General features: G+C 37.1%; 2 protein-coding genes and 1 pseudogene across 3 annotated transcripts; 1 reads left to right on the plus strand and 2 right to left on the minus strand.

The window, feature by feature from the left end:
• Positions 1–4,554: 4,554 nt before the first annotated feature.
• On the minus strand, positions 4,555–8,825 carry LOC103717671 (protein neprosin-like). Its single transcript, XM_039120137.3, has 7 exons — positions 8,685–8,825; positions 6,597–6,683; positions 6,247–6,498; positions 5,955–6,116; positions 5,783–5,836; positions 5,354–5,500; positions 4,555–5,230 (listed from the first exon to the last, which is right to left on the minus strand). Exons 1-7 carry the CDS (start codon positions 8,823–8,825, stop codon positions 4,853–4,855), a joined length of 1,221 nt encoding a protein of 406 aa, XP_038976065.3. The 3' UTR covers positions 4,555–4,852.
• A 2,484-nt stretch (positions 8,826–11,309) lies between these two features.
• Positions 11,310–15,586, minus strand: LOC148702379 (protein neprosin-like). The gene is made up of 7 exons (XM_088703883.2): positions 15,422–15,586; positions 13,310–13,396; positions 12,947–13,195; positions 12,655–12,816; positions 12,482–12,535; positions 12,052–12,198; positions 11,310–11,896 (listed from the first exon to the last, which is right to left on the minus strand). Exons 1-7 carry the CDS (start codon positions 15,584–15,586, stop codon positions 11,519–11,521), a joined length of 1,242 nt encoding a protein of 413 aa, XP_088560009.2. The 3' UTR covers positions 11,310–11,518.
• A 1,992-nt stretch (positions 15,587–17,578) lies between these two features.
• LOC103717672 (uncharacterized) lies at positions 17,579–24,308 on the plus strand (annotated as a pseudogene). Its single transcript, XR_015968549.2, has 2 exons — positions 17,579–18,615; positions 23,722–24,308. The product of XR_015968549.2 is annotated as an uncharacterized LOC103717672 (transcript).
• The last annotated feature ends 620 nt before the right edge of the window (positions 24,309–24,928 follow it).

Genomic DNA, 24,928 nt, shown 5'->3' on the forward strand with positions numbered 1-24,928 from the left:
ATGGCATGTATTAAACAATCCAACACTACTTGCCAATGATTTTTAGTAACCTACTATGATTATTTTTTCTAAAAAAATGATTAACTTGTCTAAAATATCCTAGAACAAAAGAATAAATAAATACAATATATATAATTTTAATATAAATATGTTGTCAATTATACCATTATGACCATTATTCTCTTTCTAGGCTGCGCATAAGGAGTTAACACCTCGTGCTTTATAGCTCATACACTTTCATCTTATTCTATTGCTATCGGCTTCGTAGCAACAAGTCTAAACTAAAATTTGCTGCACCGCAAATGTCCTTGTTTGTTGTAAAGAAGTTGATTTTTTTTTCAGGTAAGTCGGTCTCTCACTACACTCAGAACAGACACAGTACAAAACACGATCTAATGCCAACGACACACGATTGAAAATATCCCAAAAAACACTCTCAGAGTGATGGGCTACAAAGGATACAACCTAGTCCGCTACACTACTTGCCTCCCGAAAAACATACGAAGCCCGAAATGACTCTAATTTCTCCATGAGTCGACAAATATTCTGGAGTAGTAGGTGCAGCTCCAGCCTGGCCTGCCGGCTCTGGATCCAGCTAATCACTGTGGTCAAGTCGCCCTCAAGAAACACCTGCCTAGCACCCAGATGCACTCTGGCATGGACGAGGCCCTCCTACGCTGCGCACAACTCCGCCATAAGAACAGACCCATCAAATATATGCCGACCCCCAGCTGCAATTATCTTGGAGTCCTAGTCTCTTATCACAAAACCCATGCCACATTTGCTGTCACCCTCTAATACACTGTAGTCAAAGTTCACCTTGAAGAAATCAGAAGGTGAGGGCTCCCAAGATACCATTAGTACCATCGCATAGGGCTTCCAGAATACCATTGATACCATCGCATACCTAGACGCTGCATAGAAGTTGTTTTTTTTTTCTTTTGCTAGATCGATGATTCATATAACACGTGTGCGGACGCACCCAAGAAGATCAGAAAGCAGAATATCACGGAGCTCCTGAGGCAGCTCCCCATCTCCTACCCACAGGGTGCTATCAGTATGGTTAGCCACGTAGGTGGCCACCCAATCCACAGCCCCGTTGGCTTCTCTAAAAATACGCTTCGCCTGGATAATCCCTCCATCCTTCATCATCATCCAGATATCGCGAAGCAAAGGATGGTCACCAGCAGTGACCCTCGGACTCCCTGGATCCAACTGATGACCGTAGCCGAATCACTCTCCAAGATGATTGAGCCAGCTGAGAGCACATGCTGAGCATATCGAAGACCCGCCCAAGCAGCCCTCAACTCCGCACCAGAACCGTGCAGTCAAATAATTGATAGCCTCTCGCTGCCACAACCCTAGAGTTCGGGTCCCTAATAATGAAACCCGTTTCACCCTTTGTGCCTCTATCTAGTACTGACCCATCAAAATTTACCTTAAGGAAGCTAAGGGGTGGGGGCTCCCAGGTGAAGAATACCGTACGAGGAGCTGCCGAGGCAGAATAGGAGCCCCAGATATCTCGAGCTATCAAAGGTCCTTCTAAGGAGAAAACATGACTAATCTCTGCCGCCTGAGCCCGGGCGCTCTCCACCACGAGCTTTAGCGACATGCTATGCTCACCGAATGTTCGAGCATTCCTTGCCAGCCATATATGGTATGCCATGCAGGTCGCTCTAACTGCCTCCTAGTGTGTCAATAGGTTGCCCGACCATCCATGGATGGTCCGTAAGAACTGGTCCCCCTTAGACCAACCTCTGCAGCAGCCCTGTCGCACGGCACACCACCCTCGCCCATGTGCACTGAAACAGTGCATGGTCCACCGACTCTTCGGCCCCGCATGCCCCACACTCAGGAGGCAACCTCAAACCTCGTCCTTCAAGTACTGCTCTCATCGGAAGCCGATTCCAGACAACCTTCCATAAGAATAGTGCGACCCTCAGGTGGAGACCCAGGCGCCATACCCAGGCACACTCCGAACCTGGCTCATGCGCTGGCCGGAACACTCGGGAGAGCTCCCACACCCTCATGCCAGTTCTACACGACGTGCTCCATACCTAAGTATCAGGACTCGCATACCCCGAAATCGGAAGAGACCATACCCTCTCGGTTTGGTGTGTCCCAAACATATGGCCCAACCTAGCATCATCCCAAGCAACCCTGCCAGGGTCAAGAAATTGTTTGAGAAAGCATTTTTGCTTACGTACCATTTCTTTTTGCTTTATTCTCAAAAATATCATTGTAATTAGGCACTTTTCATTATAATTTGCTTCTCCCAAATATCCCTAGTCTCTAACATTCCAAATTATGATGGAGGTCCTTGCATCCAATACATCTGGTTGTGAATCTCTACTCAGCATCTCGGAGGCTATTCAAATTTTTAAGTAGTACATACTAGTTTAACTTTAATTTTTTAATAAGAAAATAATAAGAGAAATGGAGCTTGTGTGTCTCAATTAAATGCTAATTCGAGATTCAAGCTTGAATTTACTTTAGTTTAACTTGATACGACCCAATTTATTAGTTAGCTCCTGTGGGGCTCCATTTGAAATTATATTTAATATCGAGTTTGGAAAAACAATTACAAATCAATCTTGATCTCAAAGTTGAAGCTTGAACTTTAATTTTGAAACCAAGCGTGTTTAGAACCAAGCCCAGCTTAATGAGCGCCCCAATGATCTCTTCTAGGTAGTATAATTTATCAATTCACGCGATTGAAAAAGCAGTCCAACTTAAAGATAGGTTCATAATTTGATGGGATCCAAAAAAATCCATCAAAGTATCAGTACTATACTTGGTATGATATCATGCTATACGTTAATCTTGATTGTAACAAGTTGAAATGTAGACCAGTTTCGGGAGAAGGTGGATTCACCAAACTATATGACCAGCGGATATGCAATTAGTCTTGACAATCGAGGACCTCATTTGTAAGGCTACGAAGGCTATAGAGTTTCCATCCAATGAGAAAAGATTTAGGGCTCGTTTGGTTCGTGGGAAGCATTTTTCCTCCTAGGAATATAATTCCTGAAAAAAAGATTTCTAGAAAGAGAATGCCTGGGAATGTACTTTTGGCATGTTTGGTTAAACATGGAAAAGTGAGATTTTCAGAGTGTTTATGTTTGGTTGACCATCAACTTTCCTAAAAAAGTTATGTGTAATTCCTATTATACCCGTAATAAAAAAATAAAGATGGAGTGGTCTATTCAAAGCCAATGTTCTGACCTCCTAACCTGAGGAAAATGGTTCTTTCCTTAACCTTAACGAGGACTCTCTTATCTGTGACATAGTTGAAGGCACGTGCAAGGATACAATGGACATCCCTCCGGCGTATCCTCTTTGATCTATCTTTGAATAGAAGGCGCAAAGTCAAATTGCTCTGCTAACACAGGCTAATTACCTCTCTTTAATGCCTCTTTAATGCTAAATGACCTTTTTGGAAAAAATAAAGATGGAGTGATTTCCGCCTTATGGAAAAGTAACTTTTTCATATTTCTCATGGGAAAGACTTTTCTATGAAATGTGGGAATCATATTCCCATAGGAATACAACTATTCTATCTCTCTCATTTGAAAACTCCAACTAAACTAGAGGCATCTCAAGACTTTCATGTTGACCACACTTTCCTCTCTTCTTTTTCCGCAAACCAAACGAGCCCTGATGGGGATGTAACCTCTTGAAAGCAGCTGTAAAGGCTAAATAGCCATCTCTATCAGTTAATTAAGAGGCTACACAGCATCGATTGACTCACAACAAAAAAAGGCCTATCAAAACGAATATGAGGTTGGTGGTTGGACTCTCATATCCGTCTCTATGACTCTTCTCTAGAGGTGGCAATCGGATTAGCTTGGATTGGATTGGGTGCGAATCCGATAAAAAATTCATTAATTCGAACCCGATCTATTTATTAAAATTCAGATTTGAACCTGATTTGTTTATTAAACAGATAATCCAACTCGACTACATAACCAATTTACTAAATAGATCAAGTCAAGCAAAACAAGTTAAATTGGTTAAATGGATTAAATAGATCAAGTGAATCGAGTTAAATAAGTCAGAAATAGGTTAAATTAAGCATATTTAAAACAGATTAACTAGATTTTAAACAGATTAAATAGGTGGAAAAATGATCCGATACAATTATTAAACGGGTCAAAATGGATTAATCGAGTCAATAGTCTAAACCCAAATCCAACCCATTTAACAAATAGATTTAGATAGGTTGACTTGCTCACGACCCAAACCCATTTATGTCAAATCCGAACCTGCTTAAAATAGGTTGTTTGCATGCCGAATTAATGGGTTGGGTCATAAAATGCCGCTATTACTCTACTCTATTTCTTCCCGTTGGGCCCTGGCAAGCCAATGTATGTCCCACATCGGTTATTCGTTGAATAGATATTGGGTACTTATATAGGATCAAAAAAATCTAAATAACATCTTTCGGCTAGTCATTTTGGATGAGGTGGTAGGTTGTTATAGTTTCCACATTAAAATTCTTCTATCTCTCTCTCTCCCTCTCTTTCTTGCGGGCTATTAAATTATTTTCATATTGATTATTGATTGTGCAACTTGATTATTAGTGCTCGACGATTTTGATACTTTATTTGATTATACAAATAGAAAAATATTTATGTTTGCTGTCCAGTGTCCATTGATGGCTCACAATTATTTTTTCCTAGTTACTTTTTTCCCGCCTGGAGGAGATACAACCTGCTCACGAGGACCTTATTTTCCTGGAACATTGGCCGCATCTCGCTGTATATTTCATCTTCTCTGCTGCATGAAAGTTTTTTTCATCTCGCATAATTATTTTTTCCCAACCAGAAGGAGATGAGAGAGCTAAGGCCTTCTATGGACAATTGGGATTTCTACCAGGACCCCCATAGTAGAAGTAATGTCCCGCATCAACATTGTAGTCATTGTGCACATTATAGCAGCTGGATCGCGTAGTGAAAGGGACAATCCCTTTAGGATGTTGAAGCTTGTTGGAGGAATCAACTATCTGAATGTTTCTGAAGAAGCTCGCCTTACCAAAACCTTCTTCTGGGAAATGGCCGCTGCCCATCTCTGTGGAGGTATGCTGACCATTTTGGTTGTTGTTCACAACCTCCCCTCCCCATTCTACTAGGGAGGCACCATTCGACAAGTTAGGGAACAAGGAAGAAGGCCAGTAGCCCACTGGAGGCTGATCCCCATATTGCAGCCACCAATCCCCTGTTTTTGGATCCTGCTCAAAAAATAGAAATCATATGAATACTTATTATTATTTAATAGATGAAAAGTGAATAAAGGAATTAAATACGACTACTGTAGTTTTGCTGACGAGAAATAAGAATGATATGATCTTTACCTTCCACACAAGTATGGTCATTTGATATTGGTGTCCATCGTAGCCAGAAATAGGCTCGAGGACGCCACCCAGTGCTATCTCCTTGTTGAGTTGAATGAACCCAGGGCAGTTTAAGTTCCAGCAGCTATTAATACCATTATTATCACTCTGAAAATTTCATGGAAAGATATTAGAAGCTGCCCAATTTTTATAATTTTTACCCAATTCATCTATCAAAATGAAAAAATGTCAATGACACCTCATCTCTTTCATATAATTGATCGGAAAATAACAGAAAAACTCGAAAAACAATCCAATTCTCTTATATTTCATAAGTGTGTGTGTGTGTGTGTACAATCATGGAAGACAAGGTAGGAGAACGTGAGCGAAGGAGAAACTAATAGAAACAATAGATAGAAGATGAGGGACAATGAAGGAATATTAACTTACAGTCCAGAAAGTAAATAGTCTTGTTTTATTATCTCCATACAAAATCGGAACTACCTGATATTTTTTCCACACCAAAGAGTAATCAGCTCAAGTTAATGCATGAGGAGAGAACTTTCATAAGTTGGCATAATTAAAACTACTTTTTGTTATTTGAAATTAAAACCCTATGTACCTGCCAACCAACTTCGATGATATTGAGTTGTGCCGTAGGATCCCCAGCAATCCAAAGCTGAGACGTGCTGAACTCTTCAAGTATTTGGACCTTCGGGTTCCACACACTTATGGTTGCCTTTGCTCCATAGTACTTATCCCCCTTTACGTAAACAGCTGCATGCTGCTCAAAACGACCGCCGAGAAACAAAAAATAAGAAAGGCAGAGGACTAGAGGTAGGAAAAAAAATGGACAAGTAAGAGATACTATGTTCCAAAGCTACTCCTTTTCATATATTTTCAGAACTATATACCTCACGTCTATCGATAAGAATCTGATTGGGGTCTGCAGAAGTGGGATTTGGGATTCTCTTGTGCATCGGCTTTCCGTATGTTGCGATAGAGCTGGCCCTTAGCAAATCATCTTTCTTGGTCCTCCTAATGGGGATGGTGTCCTCAGGGCACCTCCCATTTTGATGCCAGAGTTGACTTATGGAGCTTGTTTTCTTCCTTGATGCCACCTTCTTCTCATCATGTAGGCCTAATGGGTGGAAACTTGGTCTCATCTGAAAATTTTGCACAAAGTGGAGACGAAGTAAAGAGACCGCCATGTGTAAACATTTAAGTGTAAAGAAGAGAGAGTGAGGGAGGAAAGAGAGTGAACCTGGATAGTGTGGTTTTTGAGTAAAGGGTGATCAAAGGCTGGTTGATAAGACATATGGACGCAGTCTATGATATCTCCATCTGGGCTCTTTTTTTTTAAAAAAAATAACAAACATTAGAACAAATAAAAGCACAAATTAAGAATCATTACAATGAAAATGCCAAAAATAAGTATAATAGAAAAGGAAGTTTACAGTTGAAACTAGATGGTATTGTACTGAATAAGTGAAATAAAATAAAAACTTTTATTTCCAAAAGTGACATAGAAGTAAATAAAAAAATAGATATTTTATTTTTTGATAAGTATCCTTCGCTCGCAAATTTTGATAGAAGAAAACCAATATGTAAATAAAAAGAAGAAGAAAGAATTGTTCCATGAATTAAAAAAATCTGGAAGGGAGATGCTAAAACAATGAAAGATTAGGCAAGGCCAAACCAATAACAGAGAATAAAATACTAATAAATTGGAAAAATAGTATAGTATAAGAACTTTTAATGCCCCAGTAAGTATAGAGGAATGATTTTAACTCTATCAATTAGATGGCACTATTGTGAGTAAATGAAAGATAATAAATTTCTTTAAAAGAAATACAACAAAATTCCTAGTTTTAAAAAAATCAAATATTGTAATTTGGTATAAGAAATCATTATGCGAGCATCGTACAAAAATATTTTTCTTACCATTGTGTTTTCTAAAATATTATGAATAATATTTTTTTTATTCATATACAAAGAGTAATCCAGATTTTTCTCAGCCACCAACAGATCAGGATATGGATAGAAAGGATGGAAAGCTATGGTGAGCAGGCACCGGGGGAGGAATCTAGGATGCATCGGCAAATCAGGCCCCGTTTGGGAGAGCTGTTGGCAGTAAAGTTTTTATAAAATGTTGTTTGTTATTTGGTAACTGCATTTCTAAAGTGCTGTTGAACTTTAACATGTGTTTTGTAAACAAACTGAGAAAGTACTTTTGGCATGATAAAATGATCATAAAGAACATTACATAGTATTATACAACAAAGCATATAATAAAATATAATATATATTAATACATAAATATATGATATAGTATAATATTAATGTAATGTAATATAATATTATATTATAGTATAATATTAAAAAAGATATAAAATATTATAATTATTAGCATAAATTAATTTTTCATCCTCTCGATAACGTGGTATAATATAACATAATATTAAATTATTCAACATAACATATTAATGTATTATGATATAATATAATATAATATTTATAGTAAATACAATAATAAAGGTATAAAAGGATATTTTGTGTAATTATTTTATTTTATTATGAGTATTTTAGTCCAAAAAGAAAAAATATTATAACTCAAAATAGCTTTTCGACAATTCCTAAAAGTGCTTTTTTGAAGAAGCTCCAAAATGGAGCTTCTTCCAAAAAGCTGTTTTAGCTTTCTAAGAAAGCTAAAATAGCTTTTCGAACATTTTACCAAACATCCCTATTTTATCTAAAAGTACTTTTAGAGGGCGAGAAGTACTTTTTGGCCCTTCAAAAGCTTTTCTAAATGGGTCACTAGCTTCTATAAAGCTGGAAATTGGGGATATTGAACTTGAGAGAGGCCAAGAGGAAAAAGGGATTAGTGCCAAGAGGAAGCCATCCACATTTAGTAAATGGATAACTGGTTGACAGCCAATTAAGGTAAAATTCATCGGCTAACAAGGAACGACTAGGATGAATATATCTACTTTAAAAAAATAAAAAAGAATTATATCAATTCCTAATGGAGTTTTTGCTAAGTAGGGACAATATGGAAGAAAACCACCTAAACCTTTGAGAAAAACTACACAAGACCAACCAAAAAAATGTATGTGAGAAAGATAAAAATTCTTTTTTTAAAAGATTATTATTAAATTAAATAATCTAAAAAATAAATAAAAGGTTCTTTTTAAAAATAAATAAATAAATACTTTGTAAAATAGATTTTTATTGAAAAATAATTTAGAAATTCTATCTAAAACTCTCTTGGAATGAAAAAATAATAATTTGACCCTATACAACTGAAAAAAATCTAAGAAAAGAGTAAATGAAAGGATAGTTGATGGTAAACCTTGATGCTCTTGACGGCGGGCTTATTCAATCGCTTCAGGTGCTGCCTTATCTCTAGTTGTTGCGATGTGGCCCGTACCTTAGCCTCGGCGCAATATAAGCAGATCATCACCAACAATAACGCCACCAAGCCATATCTCATGCTAGCGTGTACCTTCATGGCCATCTTCTTTCAACCCTCTTGCAATATAATATCCAATATATAAAACAAAATTTTTTCTCTCTCATTGCCATTTATATGTTATAATATATTTTATATTAATTAAGAGCTCCATCAATTATTTCTTTTTTCTCCCCTCAAATAATTAAAATCTAGATCTCTTTCCCTTAGCAACCCAATCAAAATGGAAGAGACAATGGCATGCATTAAATAGTCCAACTCTACTTGCCAATGATTTTTAATAACCTACTATAATTAATTTTTCTATCAAAAAAATGATTAACTTGTCCAAAATATCCTAGATTATTAAAATTTTGTAAATACAATATGTATAATTTTAATATAAATATGTTGTCAATTATACCATAACGACCATTATTCTCTTTCTAGGATGAGCATAAGAAGTTAACACCTCGTACTTTATAGCTCATACACTTTCATCTTATTCTATTGCTATCGGCTTCACAGCAACAAGTCTAAACTAAAATTTGCCGCACCGCGATTGTCCTTGTTTGTTGCATAGAAGTTGTTTTTTTTTTTTTTTTGGGTAAGCCGGCCTCTCACTACACTCAACCATGAGACGACCCAGAACAGTCACAGTACAAAACACAATCTAATACTAGTGACACATGATCGAAAATATCCCAAAAAACGCTCTCACAATGGTGGGCTGCAAAGGAGGCAACCTAGTCTGCTGCACTGTTTACCTTCCGAAAAACATGCGAAGCCCAAAATGACTCTAACTTCTCCACGAGTCGTAAAATATCCTGGAGTAGTAGGTGCAGCTCAGACTTGGCCTACCGGCTCCGGATTCAGCTGATCACTGTGGTCAAGTCGCCCCTAAGGAATACCCGCCTAGCACCTAGGTGCACTCTGGCATGGACGAGGCCCTCCCACGCCGCGCACAACTCCACCATAAGAATAGACCCATCAAATATACGCCGACCTCCAACTGCAATCATCTTGGAGTCGTAGTCTCTGATCACAAAACTTATACCGCATCTACTGCCGCCCTCTAATACACTGCCATCGAAATTCACCTTGAAGAAATTAGAGGGTAGGATCTCCCAAGATACCATCGGTAGCATCGCATACCTAAACGCCGCATAAAAGTTGTTTGAGAAAGCATTTTTGCTTACGTATCATTTCTTCCTGCTTTATTCTTAAAAATATCATTGTAATTAGGCACTTTTCATTATATTTAGCTTCTCCCAAATATCCCTAGTCCCTAACATCCCAAATTATGATGGAGGTCCTTGCATCCAATACACCTGGTTGTGAATCTCTACTCAGCATCTCGGAGGCTACTCAAATTTTTAAGTAGTACATACTAGTTTAACTTTAATTTTTTAATAAGAAAAATAACAAGAGAAATGGAGCTTATGTGTCTCAATTAAATGCTAATTCGAGATTCAAGCTTGAATTGACTATAGTTTAACTTGATACGATCTAATTTATTAGTTAGCACTTGCGGGGCTCCACTAGAAATTAAACTTAAATCGAGCTTGGAAAAACAATTACAAATCAATCTTGATCTCAAAGTTGAAGCTTGAACTTTAATTTTGAAACCAAGGGTGTTTAGAATCAAGCTCAGCTTAATGAGCGCCCCAATGATCTTTTCTAGGTAGTATAATTTATCAATTCATGCGATTGAAAAAGCAGTCCAACTTAAAGATAGGTTCATAATTTGATGGGATCCAAAAAAAATCCATCAAAGTATCAGTACCATACTTGGTATGACACCATGCTATCCGTTAATCTTCATTGTAACAAGTTGAAATGTAGACCATTTTCGGGAGAAGGTGGATTCACCAAAACTGTATGGCCACCAGACATGCAATTAGTCTTGACAATTGAGGACCTCGTTTGTAAGGCTACAGAGGTTTTAGAGTTTCCGTAAAGGCTAAATAGCCATCTCTATCAGTTAAGTTAATTAGGAGGCTACACAGCATCGATTGTTTCAAAAAAAAAAAAAAAAAAAAAAAAAGAGAAAAGGCCTATCAAAACAAATACGAGGTTGGTGGTTGGACTCTCGTATCCGTATACTCTGCTCTAGAGGTGGCAATCGGATTAAGTTGGGTTGGATTGGACGTGGATTAGATCAAAAATTTATTAACTCGTACCTGATCTATTTATTGAATAGGTCAAAAATTTATATCCGAGCATAACCTGTTCGTTAAATAGTTAAGTATATTTTAAATAGATTAACTAGGTTTTAAATGGATTAAATGGGTCGAAAAATGACCCGATCCAATTATTAAACATATTAAAATGGATTAATCGAGTCAACAGTCCTAACCTAAATCCAACCTATTTAACAAATATGTTTAGATAGGTTGACTTGTTTATGACCCAAACCTATTTATGCCAAATCCAAACCTACTTAAAATAGATCGTTTGCATGCCAAATTGATGGGTTGGGTCATAAATTGTCGTCATTACTTTGCTCCCATTTGGTATGGGCAGACAATACATGTGTGTATGGATGCACCCACATGCATACATGCGCGCGCACGTACGCACACAGAGAGAGGGGCAGCACCATATTTTCTTTGAACATTGGCCCTGTCTCGCTGTATATTTCATCTTCTCTACTTTTTAAGGCATGAAAAAGTTTTTCATCTCGCATAATTATTTTTTCCCAACAAGAAGGAGATACAGAGAGCTGAGGCCTTCTATGGACAATTGGGATTTCTACCAGGACCCCCATAGTAGAAGTAATTTCCCCAGTCAACACTGTAGTCATTGCGCACATTATAGCAGCTGGATCGCGTAGTGAAAGGGACAATCCCTTGAGGATCATGAAAAATGTTGGAGGAATTAACTATCTTAATGTTTTTGAAGAAGCTCGCCTTACGAAAACCTTCTTCTTGGAAATGGCCACTGCCCATCTCTGTGGAGGTATGCTGACCATTTTGTTTGTTGTTCACAACCTCTCCTCCCCATTGTACTAGGGAGGCACCATTCGACAAATTAGGGAACAAGGAAGAAGGCCAGTAGCCCAATGGAGCCTGATCCCCATAGTGCAGCCACCAATCCCCTGTTAGTGGACCCTGCTCAAAAAATAGAAATCATATGAATACTTATTATTATTTAATAGATGAAAAGTGAAAAAAAAAGCAATTAAATATGACTACTGTAGTTTTGCTGCACTGGGAGCATGCGAGTTGGGACGAGAAATAAGAATGATATGAATTTTTATCTTTACCTTCCACACAAGTACAGTCATCTCATGTTGGGGTCCGCCGTAGCTAGAAATAGGGTCGAAGACAGCACCCAGTGCTATGTCCTTGTTGACTTGAACGAACCCAGGGCAGTATAAGTTCCAGCAGCCATCAATAACACTCCTATTTCCCTGAAATTTTCATGGAAAAATATTAGAAGCCGCCCAATTTTTATAATTTTTACCCAATTCATCTATCAAAATGGAAAATGTCAAGGACACCTCATCTCTTTCATATAATTGATCGGAAAATAACAGAAAAGCTCGAAAAACAATCCAATTCTCTTGTATTTCATAAGTGTTTGTGTGTGTGTGTGTGTAATCATGGAAGACAAGGTAGGAGAACATTAGCGAAGGAGAAACTAATAGAAAGAATAGATAGAAGATGAGGGACAATGAAGGAATATTAACTTACATGCCAGAAAGTAAATAGTCTTGTTTTATTATCTCCATACAAAAGTGGAACTACCTGATTTTTTTTTCCACACCAAAGAGTAATCAGCTGAAGTTAATGCATGAAGAGAGAACTTTCATAAGTTGGCATAATTAAAACTAGTTTTTGTTATTTGAAATTGAAACGCTATATACATGCCAACCAGCTTCGATGATATTGAATTGCGTCGTATCATTCCCAGTAATCCAAAGTTGAGACGTGCTGAACTCTTCGCGTGTTTGCACCTTCGGGTTCCATATATTTATGGTTGCCCTTGCTCCATAGTATTTATCTCCCCTTACATAAACAGCTGCATGCTGCTCAAAATGACGCACCGAGAAACAAAATATAAGAAAAGCAGAGGAGTAGGGGTAGGAAAAAAATGGATGAGTAAGAGATACCATGTTCCAAAGCTACTCCTTTTCATATATTTTCAGAACTATATACCTCACGTCTATTGATAAGAATCTGATTGGGGTCTGCAGAAGTGGGATTTGGGATTGTCTTGTGCATCGGCTTTCCATATGTTGCGATAGAGCTGGCCCTTAGCAAATCATCTTTCTTGGTCCTCCTAATGGGGATGGTGTCCTCAGGGCACCTCCCATTTTGATGCCAGAGTTGAGTTATGGAGCTTGTTTTCTTCTTTGATGCCACCTTCTCATCATGTAGGCCTAAAGGGTGGAAACTTGGTCTCATCTGGAGATTTAGCACAAAGTGGAGACCAAGTAGAGAGACCGCCGGGTGTAAACATTCAAGTGAAAGGGATAGAATTGCAAAAGAAGAGGAAGTGAGGGAGGAAGGAGAGTAGACCTGGATAGTGTGGTTTTTGAGTAAAGGGTGATCGAAGGCCGGTTGATGAGAGATATGGACGCAGTCAATGATATCTCCATCTGGGCTCTTTTTTTTAAGAAAAAAAAATAACAAACATTAGAACAAATAAAAGCACAAATTAAGAATCATTACGATGAAAATGCCAAAAATAAGTATAATAGAAGAGAAAGTTTACTGTAGAAACTAGATGGTATTGTACTGAATAAGTAAAATAAAATAAAAACTTTTATTTCCAAAAGTGACATAGAAGAAAATAAACAAATAGATATTTTATTTTTTGATAAGTATCCTTAGCTGGCAAATTTTGATAGAAGAAAACCAATATGTAAACAAAAAAAAGAAATAACTACTCCAAGAAATGAAAAAATATGGAAAGTAGATGCTAAAACAATGAAAGATTAGGCAAGACCAAACCAATAACAGAGAATAAAATGCTAATAAATTGGAAAAAGAGTGTAGTATAAGAACTTTTAATGCCTAAATAAGTACGGAGGAATGATTTTAACTCTATCAGTTAGATGGCACTACTATGAGTAAATGAAAGATAATAAATTTCTTTAAAAGAAACACAACAAAATTAAATTTCTAGTTTTAACTTTAAAAAAAAATCAAATGTTGTAATTTGGTAAAAGAAATTAATCATTATGTGAGCATCGTACAAAAATATTTTTCTTACCATTGTGCTTCCTAAAATATTATAAATAATATTTTTTTACTATTCATGTACAAGGAATAATCCAGATTTTTCTTAGCCACCAACAGATCAGGATATGGATGGAAAGGATGGAAAGCTAAGGTGAGCGGGCACCGGGGGAGGAAGCTAGGATGTATCAGCAAATTAAACTCCATTTGGGAGAGCTATTGGCAGTAGAGTTTTTACAAGTAGAGCTTTTATAAAAAGCATTATGCTGTTTGGTAACTATATTTCTAAAGTGCTGTGCAACTTTAACATGTATTTTGTAAACAAACTGATATAGTATAATATTAATGTAATATAATATATATTATTATAATATAGTAATATAATATTGTATACTATAGCATAATAATTTAATATAATATTAAATTATTTAATATAACATATCAATGTATTATTATATAATATAATATTATATTATATTTATAGTATAATATAATAAAAAGATATAAAAATATTATAATTATTAGCATAAATTAATTTTTCATCCTTTCGATAACGTGGTATAATATAACATAATATTAAATTATTTAACATAACGTATTATTGTATATAATATAATATTTATAGTATAATACAATAAAGGTATAAAGGGATGTTTTGTGTAATCATTATATTTTATTATGAGTATTTTGGTCCAAAAAAAAATATTATAACTCAAAATAGCTTTTCGACAATTCCTAAAAGTGCTTTTTCAAATAAGCTCCAAAATGGAGCTTCTCCCAAAAAGCTGTTTTAGCTTTCTAAGAAAGCTAAACAGTTTTTCAAAAATTTTACCAAACACCTCTATTTTATCTAAAAGTATTTTTGGATGGCGAGAAAGTGCTTTTGGATCCTTCAAAAGCTTCCCCAAATGGGTCACTTCTATAAAGCTGGGAATTAGGGATATTGAACCCGAGAGAGGCCAAGAGGAAGAAAAGATTAGTGCCAAGAGGAAGCCATCCAAGGTTAGTAAATAGATAACTGGTTGACAACTAATTAAAGTAAATTTCATCGGCTAAGAGGAACGGCTAGGATGAATATCTATACTTTGAAAAAAAATGTAAAAAAGTAATGTATCAATTCCTAATGGAAATTTTGCTAAATAGGAATAATATGAAAAGAAAACCACCTAAACCTTTGAGAAAGACTACACAATACCAACGAAAAATGTATGTGAGAGAGATCAAAATTCCCTTTTAAAAGATTAATATTAAATTAAATAATCTAAATAAATTTAGGTTCTTCTTTAAAATAAATAAATAAATAAATACTTTGTAAAATAGATTTTTATTGAAAAATAATTTAAAAATTCTATCTAAAACTCTCTTGGAATGAAAAAAAAATATATTTTGACCCTATAAAACAGAAAAAATTTAAGAAAAGAGTAAATGAAAGAGTAGTTGATGGTAGACCTTGATGCTCTTGACGGCAGGCTTATTCAATCGCTTCAGGTGCTGTCTTATCTCCAGTTGCTGCGCTGTGGCCCGTACCTTAGCCTCGACGCAATATAAGCATATCATCACCAACAATAGCGCTACCAAGCCATGTCTTATGCTAGCGTGCAACTTCATGGCCATCTTCTTTCAACCCTTTTGCAACATAATATCCAATATATAAAACAAAATTTCTTCTCTCTAGTTGCCATTTATATGTTATAATATATCTTATATTAATTATGAGCCCCCCTCCAAAAAAAAAAAATCTCGGGCCTATCTGATCATCAAATCAATACTCCATCAATTATTTCTTTTTTCTCCCCCAAATAATTAAAATTTAGATCTCTTTCCCTTAGCAACCCAATCAAAATGGAAGAGACAATCTCATAAATTAAATAGTCCAACACTACTTGCCAATGATTTTTAATAGCCTACTATAATTAATTTTTTTTATCAAAAAAATGATTAACTTGTCTAAAATATCCTAGACCATTAAAATTTTATAAATACAATATTTATAATTTTAATATAAATATGTTGCCAATTATACCATTATGACCATTATTCCTTTTGCAGACTGCGCATAAGAAGTTAACATTTCGTACTTTATAGCTCATACACTCTCATCTTATTCTATTTCTATTGGCTTCCCAGCAACAAGTCTAAACTAAAATTTGCTGCACGACAAATGACCTTGTTTGTTGCATGAAAGTTGTTTGAGAAAGCATTTTTGCTTACATATCATTTCTTTCTGCTTTATTCTCAAAAATATCATTGTAATTGGGCACTTTTCATTATAATTAGCTTCTCCTAAATATCTGTAGTCCCTAACATCCCAAATTATGATGGAGGTCCTTGCATCCAATACATCTGGTTATGAATCTCTACTCAGCATCTGGGGGGCTACTCAAATTTTCAATTAGTACATACTAGTTTAACTTTAATTTTTTAATAGCAAAATAGCAAGCGAAAAGGAGCTTATGTGTCTCGATCACCTGCTTATTCAGCTCCAACCTAGTTCGATGCACAGAATATTTTATAAATTTTGTATAAAAATCTATTTAATTATTGATTGTATAAAAGGTGATTTTTTATTTTTGTAAATTAATATATATTTAGGTTTTCTCAAATAACTTTTCTTGGCTTACAAATGAGATGAGTCATACATATTTTGAATTTTTTATACATATTTGTTTACACTGTCAACCCATTTCATTCTTAGACTCAAAGATAAAATATTATAGAAGTCTCTAAATATATCATTTTGTAAAAGAAATTAATTTGACATTTTGTTGCAAAATATACCATACGATCCCTTCTTCTTATATATGCAATTATTTAATAAATATACTTCTCTAAATAAAATTTATGACAAATAAAATAAAAAATATAATATGTTTATAAAAGGAATTTCTTCAATTTTATTTTATATAATTTAATTATCCGTATGATCATATTACCTTATCCATCAAACACAAAATATCAGCCAAGCTTTTTTTTTTTTTGCTTTAAAAAAGAGGAAGAGGGGAGGAAGAGACAAGCCCACTCCCACATAGCAGCCCCCACCCCACCAGGAGAATGTTCGATACGAGCAGAAATGACCGTGTGTTGGGCACTCCGACCGGTTTTACTCATACCCTCCCCACCCGTGGGCCGGCTCGGTTATCCGATCCGACTCTCCGTATGAATACGTCACACCTGGCACCACCCAGTCTACCAGCTGACCAGTAACGCTTTCAGATCCCGTGTCCAGGCGTAGGGCATCCGGTCCCCAAATTTAATCGACGACCGCGCGTTTCGAACCTGAAACCACTTGGTTGGAAGCAAACGCCCCGTTCCAACTAGGCTACCACCTTGGTGGCCACATCAGCCAAGCTTTACCGTTCATATTGGGGCCTATGGTATGCATCGCACGTGCAAAGACTTGACGAAACCGCTGCTTTTTTTTATTTTTTTTTAGTGTATCTACTATTCACACATTACGGATACGAGTGTAGCCTAGAAAGTTAGAGGGAAGGGGAAAAAAAAACAAAAAAAAAAAAAACAAAAAACTGCAAGGGGCCTGAAATCGAGCCACGTCCATTCGAGATGATATCTCCGAAATGATGGACTGCACATAAGGCCGCGGCACATTTAGCTTTTCTATACCCATGAGAAGCCCGAAAAATAACACATCGCCTAGAAGGCGGCGGGTATCCTGAATCAACAGCCGGCTCTTCTTGGAGGCGTTCTAAATGACCATATTTTCCCCCAGTTCGGAGGCGACCGCCATCGCCTTCGTCTCATCCGACGCCTGGGGGAGGACAGAAGCAGCAGCGATGGATCTGCTCAAGCGCGAGCTGCAGAAGAAGCGGCAGGCCCTTGAGGCCGACTTCGGTGGCAAGAAGCTCCTCAAACACTCCGAGATCGAACAGAAGGAGATGCAAAAGCTTCGCGCCGAGGAGAAGCGCGAACTCCTCTCCAAATCCCGCTCCTCCTCCTCCTCCTCCGCCTCCTCCTCCGGCTCCTCTGGTCAAAACCCTAGCTCCGCCTCCTCCATCCCCCCGGCCCTCTCCTCCTCCAAGAAGCCTTCCGACGCCCGCTCCGAGGAGCAGAGGATCGACGACCTCGTCCTCCCCCGCCACGAGGTCATCCGCCGCCTCCGAATGCTGAAGCAGCCGATCACCCTCTTCGGCGAGGACGACGACGCCCGTCTCGACCGGCTCAAGCTCACCCTCAAGTCCGGCATCCTCGAGATCGACAGCAACATGACTGAGGGCCAGACCAACGACTTCCTCCGCGACATCTACGAGCTCCGCAAAGCGCCAGAAATCCGGCTCCGCCTCCTTCCTGCACGACCGGCGCAAGAGCAAGAGGGAGGACGGGGATGGATTGGAGGACGAAGGAGTTGGTGCGGATGCGGACAAGAATTTGAGCGAGGACGGAGGGTCGTCGGGAGTGGACGCTGACAAGGATTTGAAGAGGATGAAGGCCAAGTTCGAGGATCTGTGTGATGAGGACAAGATTCTTGTTTTCTTCAAGAGGCTTCTGAACGAGTGGAACCAGTAGCTCGAGGAGATGCCGGCGGCGGAGAAGAGGACGGCCAAAGGGAAGTCCATGGTCGCCACTTCTAAGCAATGCGCGCGCTATCTGCATGACTGTATCCCCTTTTCAAGTTCTGCAGGAAAAAGGTATAGACTTTACTTATGCTGGCTAGTTTATTTCTTCCCATGTATCTCTATCAAATTGTTAATAAGATATGTTTGGTTGAGTGTCGATCTAGGAGGATCGATATATACCACTTTGGCCACTACAAGCGGGGCTTGACAGGGTCTGAGAGCAAAATGCACCACATCAAAAAGTCGAGTCGCATGGTAAACTTTCGGAGGCCATAACTTGATCATACGATGCCTCCAATTAAGATGATCTTTTTTTAAAATGAAATTACGTATCTTTTCGAGATCTACAATTTTGGGATAGTTTTCTAAAAAAGTTGAATCAGGCTGAAATTTCATCGTTTATGCCTAAAAATGGGCCAGTCAAACCGAAAATTTTATTTTCGAACAACTTTAACCGAGTATAGCTCTCTATTCGAAAAGAATCGAACAAAGCGATAAAAGGGAGAGTTGATATAGAAGTTAAGATTTTTCTCAAGATTTTTACCATTTCCAAAAAGATTTCTACTAGAAATATTTATTTTAGAAAAAGAAATCTATTAGGATTAGAAAAAGTAATCCGACCCAAATTGTGTTAGGGCAGACCTTAAATTATAAATTGAGGCTATGTATCTTATTTTTTTAATCATTAATAAAAGAAAATAAGACTTAAGCCCTACTTGCGAAATTTTTTTAGCAATTTTTTGAGAGATTCGAGTTGAGCGGGTTGAAAAAAATTTTCATTCTCTCCGATCGGATCAAGCATACCCTTAAAGCGGGCTTGACATACATAGTGTGTCCAACTTAGACCAACCCTTGACTAGGGCTGCAGATAATTTTGAGCTCAATCCAAATATGCTCCACAGATTTTTTTTCCCCCACCTGAAGCCCAACAAGTCTTATTCTCCATCCCCTCCTATGCTAGTCTCTAACATATGTGGTTGGAATGTTTACCCTTAAGCTTACTCTATAGTCTGTTTGATGGCAACTGGTGTCGAAGTTTGACAGCCTTATCGGCCTGCTTGGTTGTAAAATCATGGAATGTGAGAAGAGAAAGGAAAGGGGGAGGGGGGGTGGCGAGTTAAATGATTTTCTAGAGATTTTTGAATCGGATCCAAGAACAAGTTGGGGGGTGGAATAGAACTAGTGAAGGTCCTTAATTTTTTAAAATTGGTTCCATTTATTTAGATCTTCCAACGCTTGTGTGAGAGTTTTAGAATATTGATGCTGCATGATTTGGAATGAAAGAGCACAATGGGTTGCTTGGATTTTTGAGGATAAAGTTGGAGAGGTGAGGTTTTAAACCATGGTATGACGTATTGCATTGGTTCGGTACCGGTATCGGTATCGGTATTGGTGGCGTACCGACATTTGGTACGTCAAAAAAATCACATACTGACACTTGGTAAACCAAAAAAAAAATTACGTATCGTACGGTACCATTACTATGCTCGTGTGGCACCGGAATGGGGTCCGATACCGAAACGGTGAACCTTGTTTGAAACATAGGAGATAAATTGAAAGGTGGCATAACAATTTTTGGCCTTTAACTTATCATTAGATTCCCATGTTAGGATATAGATTGGGAGCTTGGATTTAGTGTTTGATGTGGTTCAAGGTTAGAGGTGGAAGGTAAATTAGGATAACAATTAGAAAAACTTCTTTCATTTATGGAGGATACGTAGTTGCTCGCTATCTTAAGTACTCTACCAAGATGGATGTTACTGGACTCGGGTTTGTGCATTGGGTGTGGGTGCATGTCTAAATATCGAATACTTTCAGTATCAAAGAATTTCTTCTTAAGGAGTTTTGTCCAATTGTCATATGAACATCTATGTGTGTGTCGGGTGCAAGTACCTTAGGCTAAATTTAAGTGTTCAAGTAACTCTTAATGATTATTGGCTTAACCTCTGATGGTGAAGGCTACAAGCTTGCAAGTTGCAACTATGTGTAAAAAGCCACAAAAAAGTTTTTTACAAAGGTGTCCTTGAACCCCACAATATCATAAGCTCACTAAAGGCAATATTAGGGCATCTATCGCTTAGTTGCTAGAACCGGGATCGGATGCGAGAGTGAGTACAAGTGTAGGTGCAGTTACCTTAAAAATAGTTGAAGTAATGTTAGGAAGCAGGTGCATGTTGGAGTTCTATGGAAGTTTCTGAATTAAGTATGTTAATTCAGATAATTGTTTCATGCTACTAAGGCCTGGCCTACATTTTTCAAGGTCAAAAGATTATTTCAAAGGTTTTGCACTTCTTTCCTTGCTAACGTTTCAGCTAAGTGCAAATTGAACAATATTTACATGTTTCACATCAATGTTAGGAGAACAAACCCATGTTTATTGCCAACCAATAAAATTGTTAATTTTGGAGATTGGTCTACATAACATTCTTCTTTAGCCAGTAAAATGTATAACAAAACATAAATAAGCTTAAACAATAGATAAGTTTTAGCCTATGCTAAGGAAACTGAGCATATTTTATCCACAACACATAATTTCAAGCAAGAGCATGTTGTTGATCATCAGTTTATTGTATGTGCTGTATAAACTTAAAGATTGTTTAATAAATGGTTGGCTCTGTAGTCTGTACATTAAAATAATTATGAAAATTACCAATTCTCGGAAATGAAATTATGCTGCACTTATTGGGAAAAATTGTTCCTTTGTAAGACTACAGGGAGATTAAGCTAGTTCTACTCTAAACAATAAATTCTCACTTTTATGGTGCTTGTGTGAATCCCATGAAAACTGATTTGGTATTTGTGATAAATTCAAGTTCAGTATCTATGTACAATAGTACACAAAAAGGAAAAAACACTGATGAGTGCATCTATGCTTACAAGAACCCAACATATGAAAAAAGGCAAGGAAGCTTACTATCTTGGCTTCTTGTAAGACAAAAATAATGCAAGAGAGAGTCTCTGTATGGGAATAAAGGCTACACCATGATCTCTATACATGACAGGATTCTAAATTTTCACCAAAACTAACTCATTTTGATCAAAAAGGAACAATTTTGGCTGAGAATGAACCAAGATGACCCTTAACTTTGTGTTTTGGTCACTTTCAGTAGTTCCAGCCTATTATGTCTAAAACTAGATGAAATCATCAAAACTAGACCAGAACCCTAGGAAGCACGAATACTTCAGATAGCATGTTCGTCCGTATTAGCTATGTATTGATTACTAATAGTTGTCAGTTTCTTCTAGGATGCACTTGAGATATTTCTTGGATATCATAGGAAGGTTTTTCTTTCATTCTTTTGCATGTTAATCATTGAATGTAGAATGGTCAATTTTGGAGTTTGTGACGTTGATATTATACTATGGATTATAGATGAGGGTCTATGAATTTGAAAGATGACTAAATGATGAGTTTGTGGAAGATGATGCTATTATAGAAGTATGAACTATGTTATTTTGATGGTCAACTATGTTTTTTTGGGTTTTTTTTCGAATGTATATGTAAGATATACATATATTTTGCTGTATTGTGTCATACTTCTTCTAGTTTCACCATATTGGTGTATCTATATCATGTAGTTTCTCTATCATGCATCGATGTCCATGTTTCATAGCTGGAACAAGTCAATTTCGACTGAGACTGAATTTAATTTTGGTGTTTGATGTCATGTTGAGGTGATTTTTCTAATCCTTTTAAGTATATGAGCTTTACAACATCCACTTCCAGTAATTTTTGTTTTCCTTGTGTTATAGATGATGATGTAACCTTTGATGGACCAAGGCTTCCAAAAATGTTCTTGTTGTAGGACTTTATACAAAGTTATGAATTAATGCAAACAACTTAATACAAGATACCATTATCATGGTAATGACATCTTTTTTATATAAATGATTGTGATATTCTATAACCTCATGCAAACAATTTAATAGAAGATACCATTTTTCTTGCCTGGCTTCTTATAGTTTTCTTATTTTTCTTTCAAATTTTCAAAATTTTTCCTGATTTTTATGACCAAAACTCCAAAATTTGGAGTGCAACTGCTGAAACAACCAAAACCAAAACTCAAAAAACATAGCTGAAAGTGAAAGTTTTCAAACCTCATATGAGAAAGGGAATCATGAGATTTCTGATTGTATTAAGCTGGAAACTTAAAAATGCTTGTGTTTGGTCATTTCCATCCATAAATGAGAGATTGAGATGTTTGTTGACCGCCGTGGTTAAGCTAATGGAAGTGGGAGTCTTGGATGGGCCACATGGAGGGTTAAAAGAGTATCAGTCCAGGATATCTACTATCAGGTTTGAAGGCACTCGTGATTGGTCATACACGATAAATGTAGCTGCAGTTTGCTAGATAGGGTCAGGTGTGAAGTCCACTAGTGATTAACATATGTGATAAACATAGCTGCAATTTGCTGGCAAGGCTCCTGATAAAGATGCCCTTCTGTTTTTAGTTGTGAAGTTCCTTTGTACCTGGTAAGAGTCTGATGTATTGTAAATTCAAAGAATTTAACTAAGAAGGTTGTTTTTATATGCTTGAATTGTAAGTTGTTTGCCATGGCTGAACTTTCTTTGCAAGTGCTGTCTTATGCTGGTCTTGAAATAAAGGATTGTTTCATTGCTTGGAGGTTCTAACTAAACAAAGGCTGTTTTGTTGATAATATTGGATATCTACAATTGTAGTGCTTCACCGGTGTTGTAATGGTGCTCCTTAGGTCAACTTTTGATATCGAAACTGTTCTTCTATTCACGTATCGAATTAATGAATAATGTTTAGCTTCTTTCGTTCTCTCTGGTTATTATTGGGTCTTGAAATTCAGATGGCATTAAAGTGTTTGTTAGCTTTGCTAAAGGATCGCTTATACTGATCGCTGATCCAGGACATGAATATTCAGCTTACACAGTGAGCAATTTGAAAATCTATCCATATACCAGTGTAATGATGGTCATTCCAGTTTGTCTAATTAGTCTGTAGTCCAAGCGCTGTTCAAATCCAATTTGACCTAGTAGAATCATCATGGTCTAGGGCACAACTCAAAATTTGATAACCATGGGGTTCTGAAGGCAAAAACTATCCAAATTAATGAATTAAGTTTTTAGCATTCATTCTGCTATTTTTTGCTTAATCCATTTTGGGTTACACGTGCGCAAGCTGACACTGTAAGTTGTTCTTGTTATAGGTTCTTCCAGATGATATTCGTCAAGCATTACTTCTTGTTGTCGAATGCTGCATGAAACGAGACTATTTGGCAGCAATGGATCAATACATTAAATTGGCCATTGGAAATGCACCGTGGCCTATTGGTGTGACCATGGTTGGCATCCATGAACGTTCAGCTCGTGAGAAGATCTACACTAATAGTGTGGCTCACATCATGAACGATGAGACAACTCGAAAGTACTTGCAGTCTGTGAAGAGACTAATGACTCTTTGCCAACGTCGCTACCCTGCAGATCCATCCAAATCAGTTGAGTTTAATAGCCTAGCAAACGGGAGTGATCTACGATCACTCCTAACAGAGGAAAAAGGGGTTGGGAAAGCAGCATCAGAAGAAAGGCTTCGGTTAATGCCTGCAACAAAAGAATAAATTTCATATTTTACTCCGAAACCATTGTAGATTGTCAGGAAAATGTCTTTTGATATTCTAAATATTCTCTTCCACCTGTTTGTTTATAAGTTATTTGGCCAGCTCTGATGTTTTGTAGCGCTGAAGCTGGTTGAAAATACTTGCGACTGGCTTTGAATTAGAAGAGAACCTTCCTGCCATTCTTTTTCTTGCTCTTGTTATTAAAATTGGGACTTCACAATGCCATGATAAGCATTATTTTGTGCCCTGCGACAGTCTAGATCTCTAGTTTTATTGGATATGTTCTTCTAGGCCCTGATGCTCTTGGTTCTCGCGCAGCGACCGGTGATAAATGAAAGTGTCATACTGTCATCTGTGAATTTTTCATTGAGCATACAGGTTGCAAGAAAATACCAGTGACGATTATTTTTGTGCAGAAATTGCTTTTGAAATGCGATTATACAGTTGGCTCTCTCGTGTCGTTTGTTTCAAAGTTCTCGCAAAGACTTAAGTACTTGACCAGGCTTATGGTTTACACTTTGAACCCAAACAGAGATATTTATCTCTTAGCTTGTCTATTACTTCTTGCAAGGCAAGCATATCTAAATGCAGTTAAATGATCAAGATGGCTAGAAAGTTATGAACCCTGATTGGGTTCTTATTTCTATTGCCAGCTAGTCAAATAAGCATAACTGGATTCTAACTTCTATGGCTTACGCAATCTTCTTCACCCTTTGGTGGACTTGTTTACGATGGATCTCATGTAGACTTCATTCACGCCCCGTATCACTCCCCTTTTCTAAATCATATGCTCTTTGAT

This window comes from Phoenix dactylifera, chromosome 9 (genome assembly GCF_051530095.1).
Source record: "Phoenix dactylifera cultivar Ajwa chromosome 9, Ajwa_hap1_PhDact_Kaust_v1.1, whole genome shotgun sequence".
Taxonomy (NCBI): domain Eukaryota; kingdom Viridiplantae; phylum Streptophyta; class Magnoliopsida; order Arecales; family Arecaceae; genus Phoenix; species Phoenix dactylifera.

Coding starts and splice junctions, on each gene's coding strand:
- LOC148702379 (XM_088703883.2), bottom strand. CDS start 15,586: ATGGCCATGAAGTTGCACGCTAGCATAAGACATGGCTTGGTAGCGCTA. Junction 12,817..12,946: donor TTCTTATCAATAGACGTGAG/GTATATAGTTCT, acceptor CATTTTGAGCAG/CATGCAGCTGTTTATGTAAG. Junction 12,536..12,654: donor TCATCGAAGCTGGTTGGCAT/GTATATAGCGTT, acceptor AAAAAAAATCAG/GTAGTTCCACTTTTGTATGG.
- LOC103717671 (XM_039120137.3), bottom strand. CDS start 8,825: ATGAGATATGGCTTGGTGGCGTTATTGTTGGTGATGATCTGCTTATAT. Junction 6,684..8,684: donor CCGCCGTCAAGAGCATCAAG/GTTTACCATCAA, acceptor TTAAAAAAAAAG/AGCCCAGATGGAGATATCAT. Junction 5,231..5,353: donor TGACCATACTTGTGTGGAAG/GTAAAGATCATA, acceptor TTTTTTGAGCAG/GATCCAAAAACAGGGGATTG.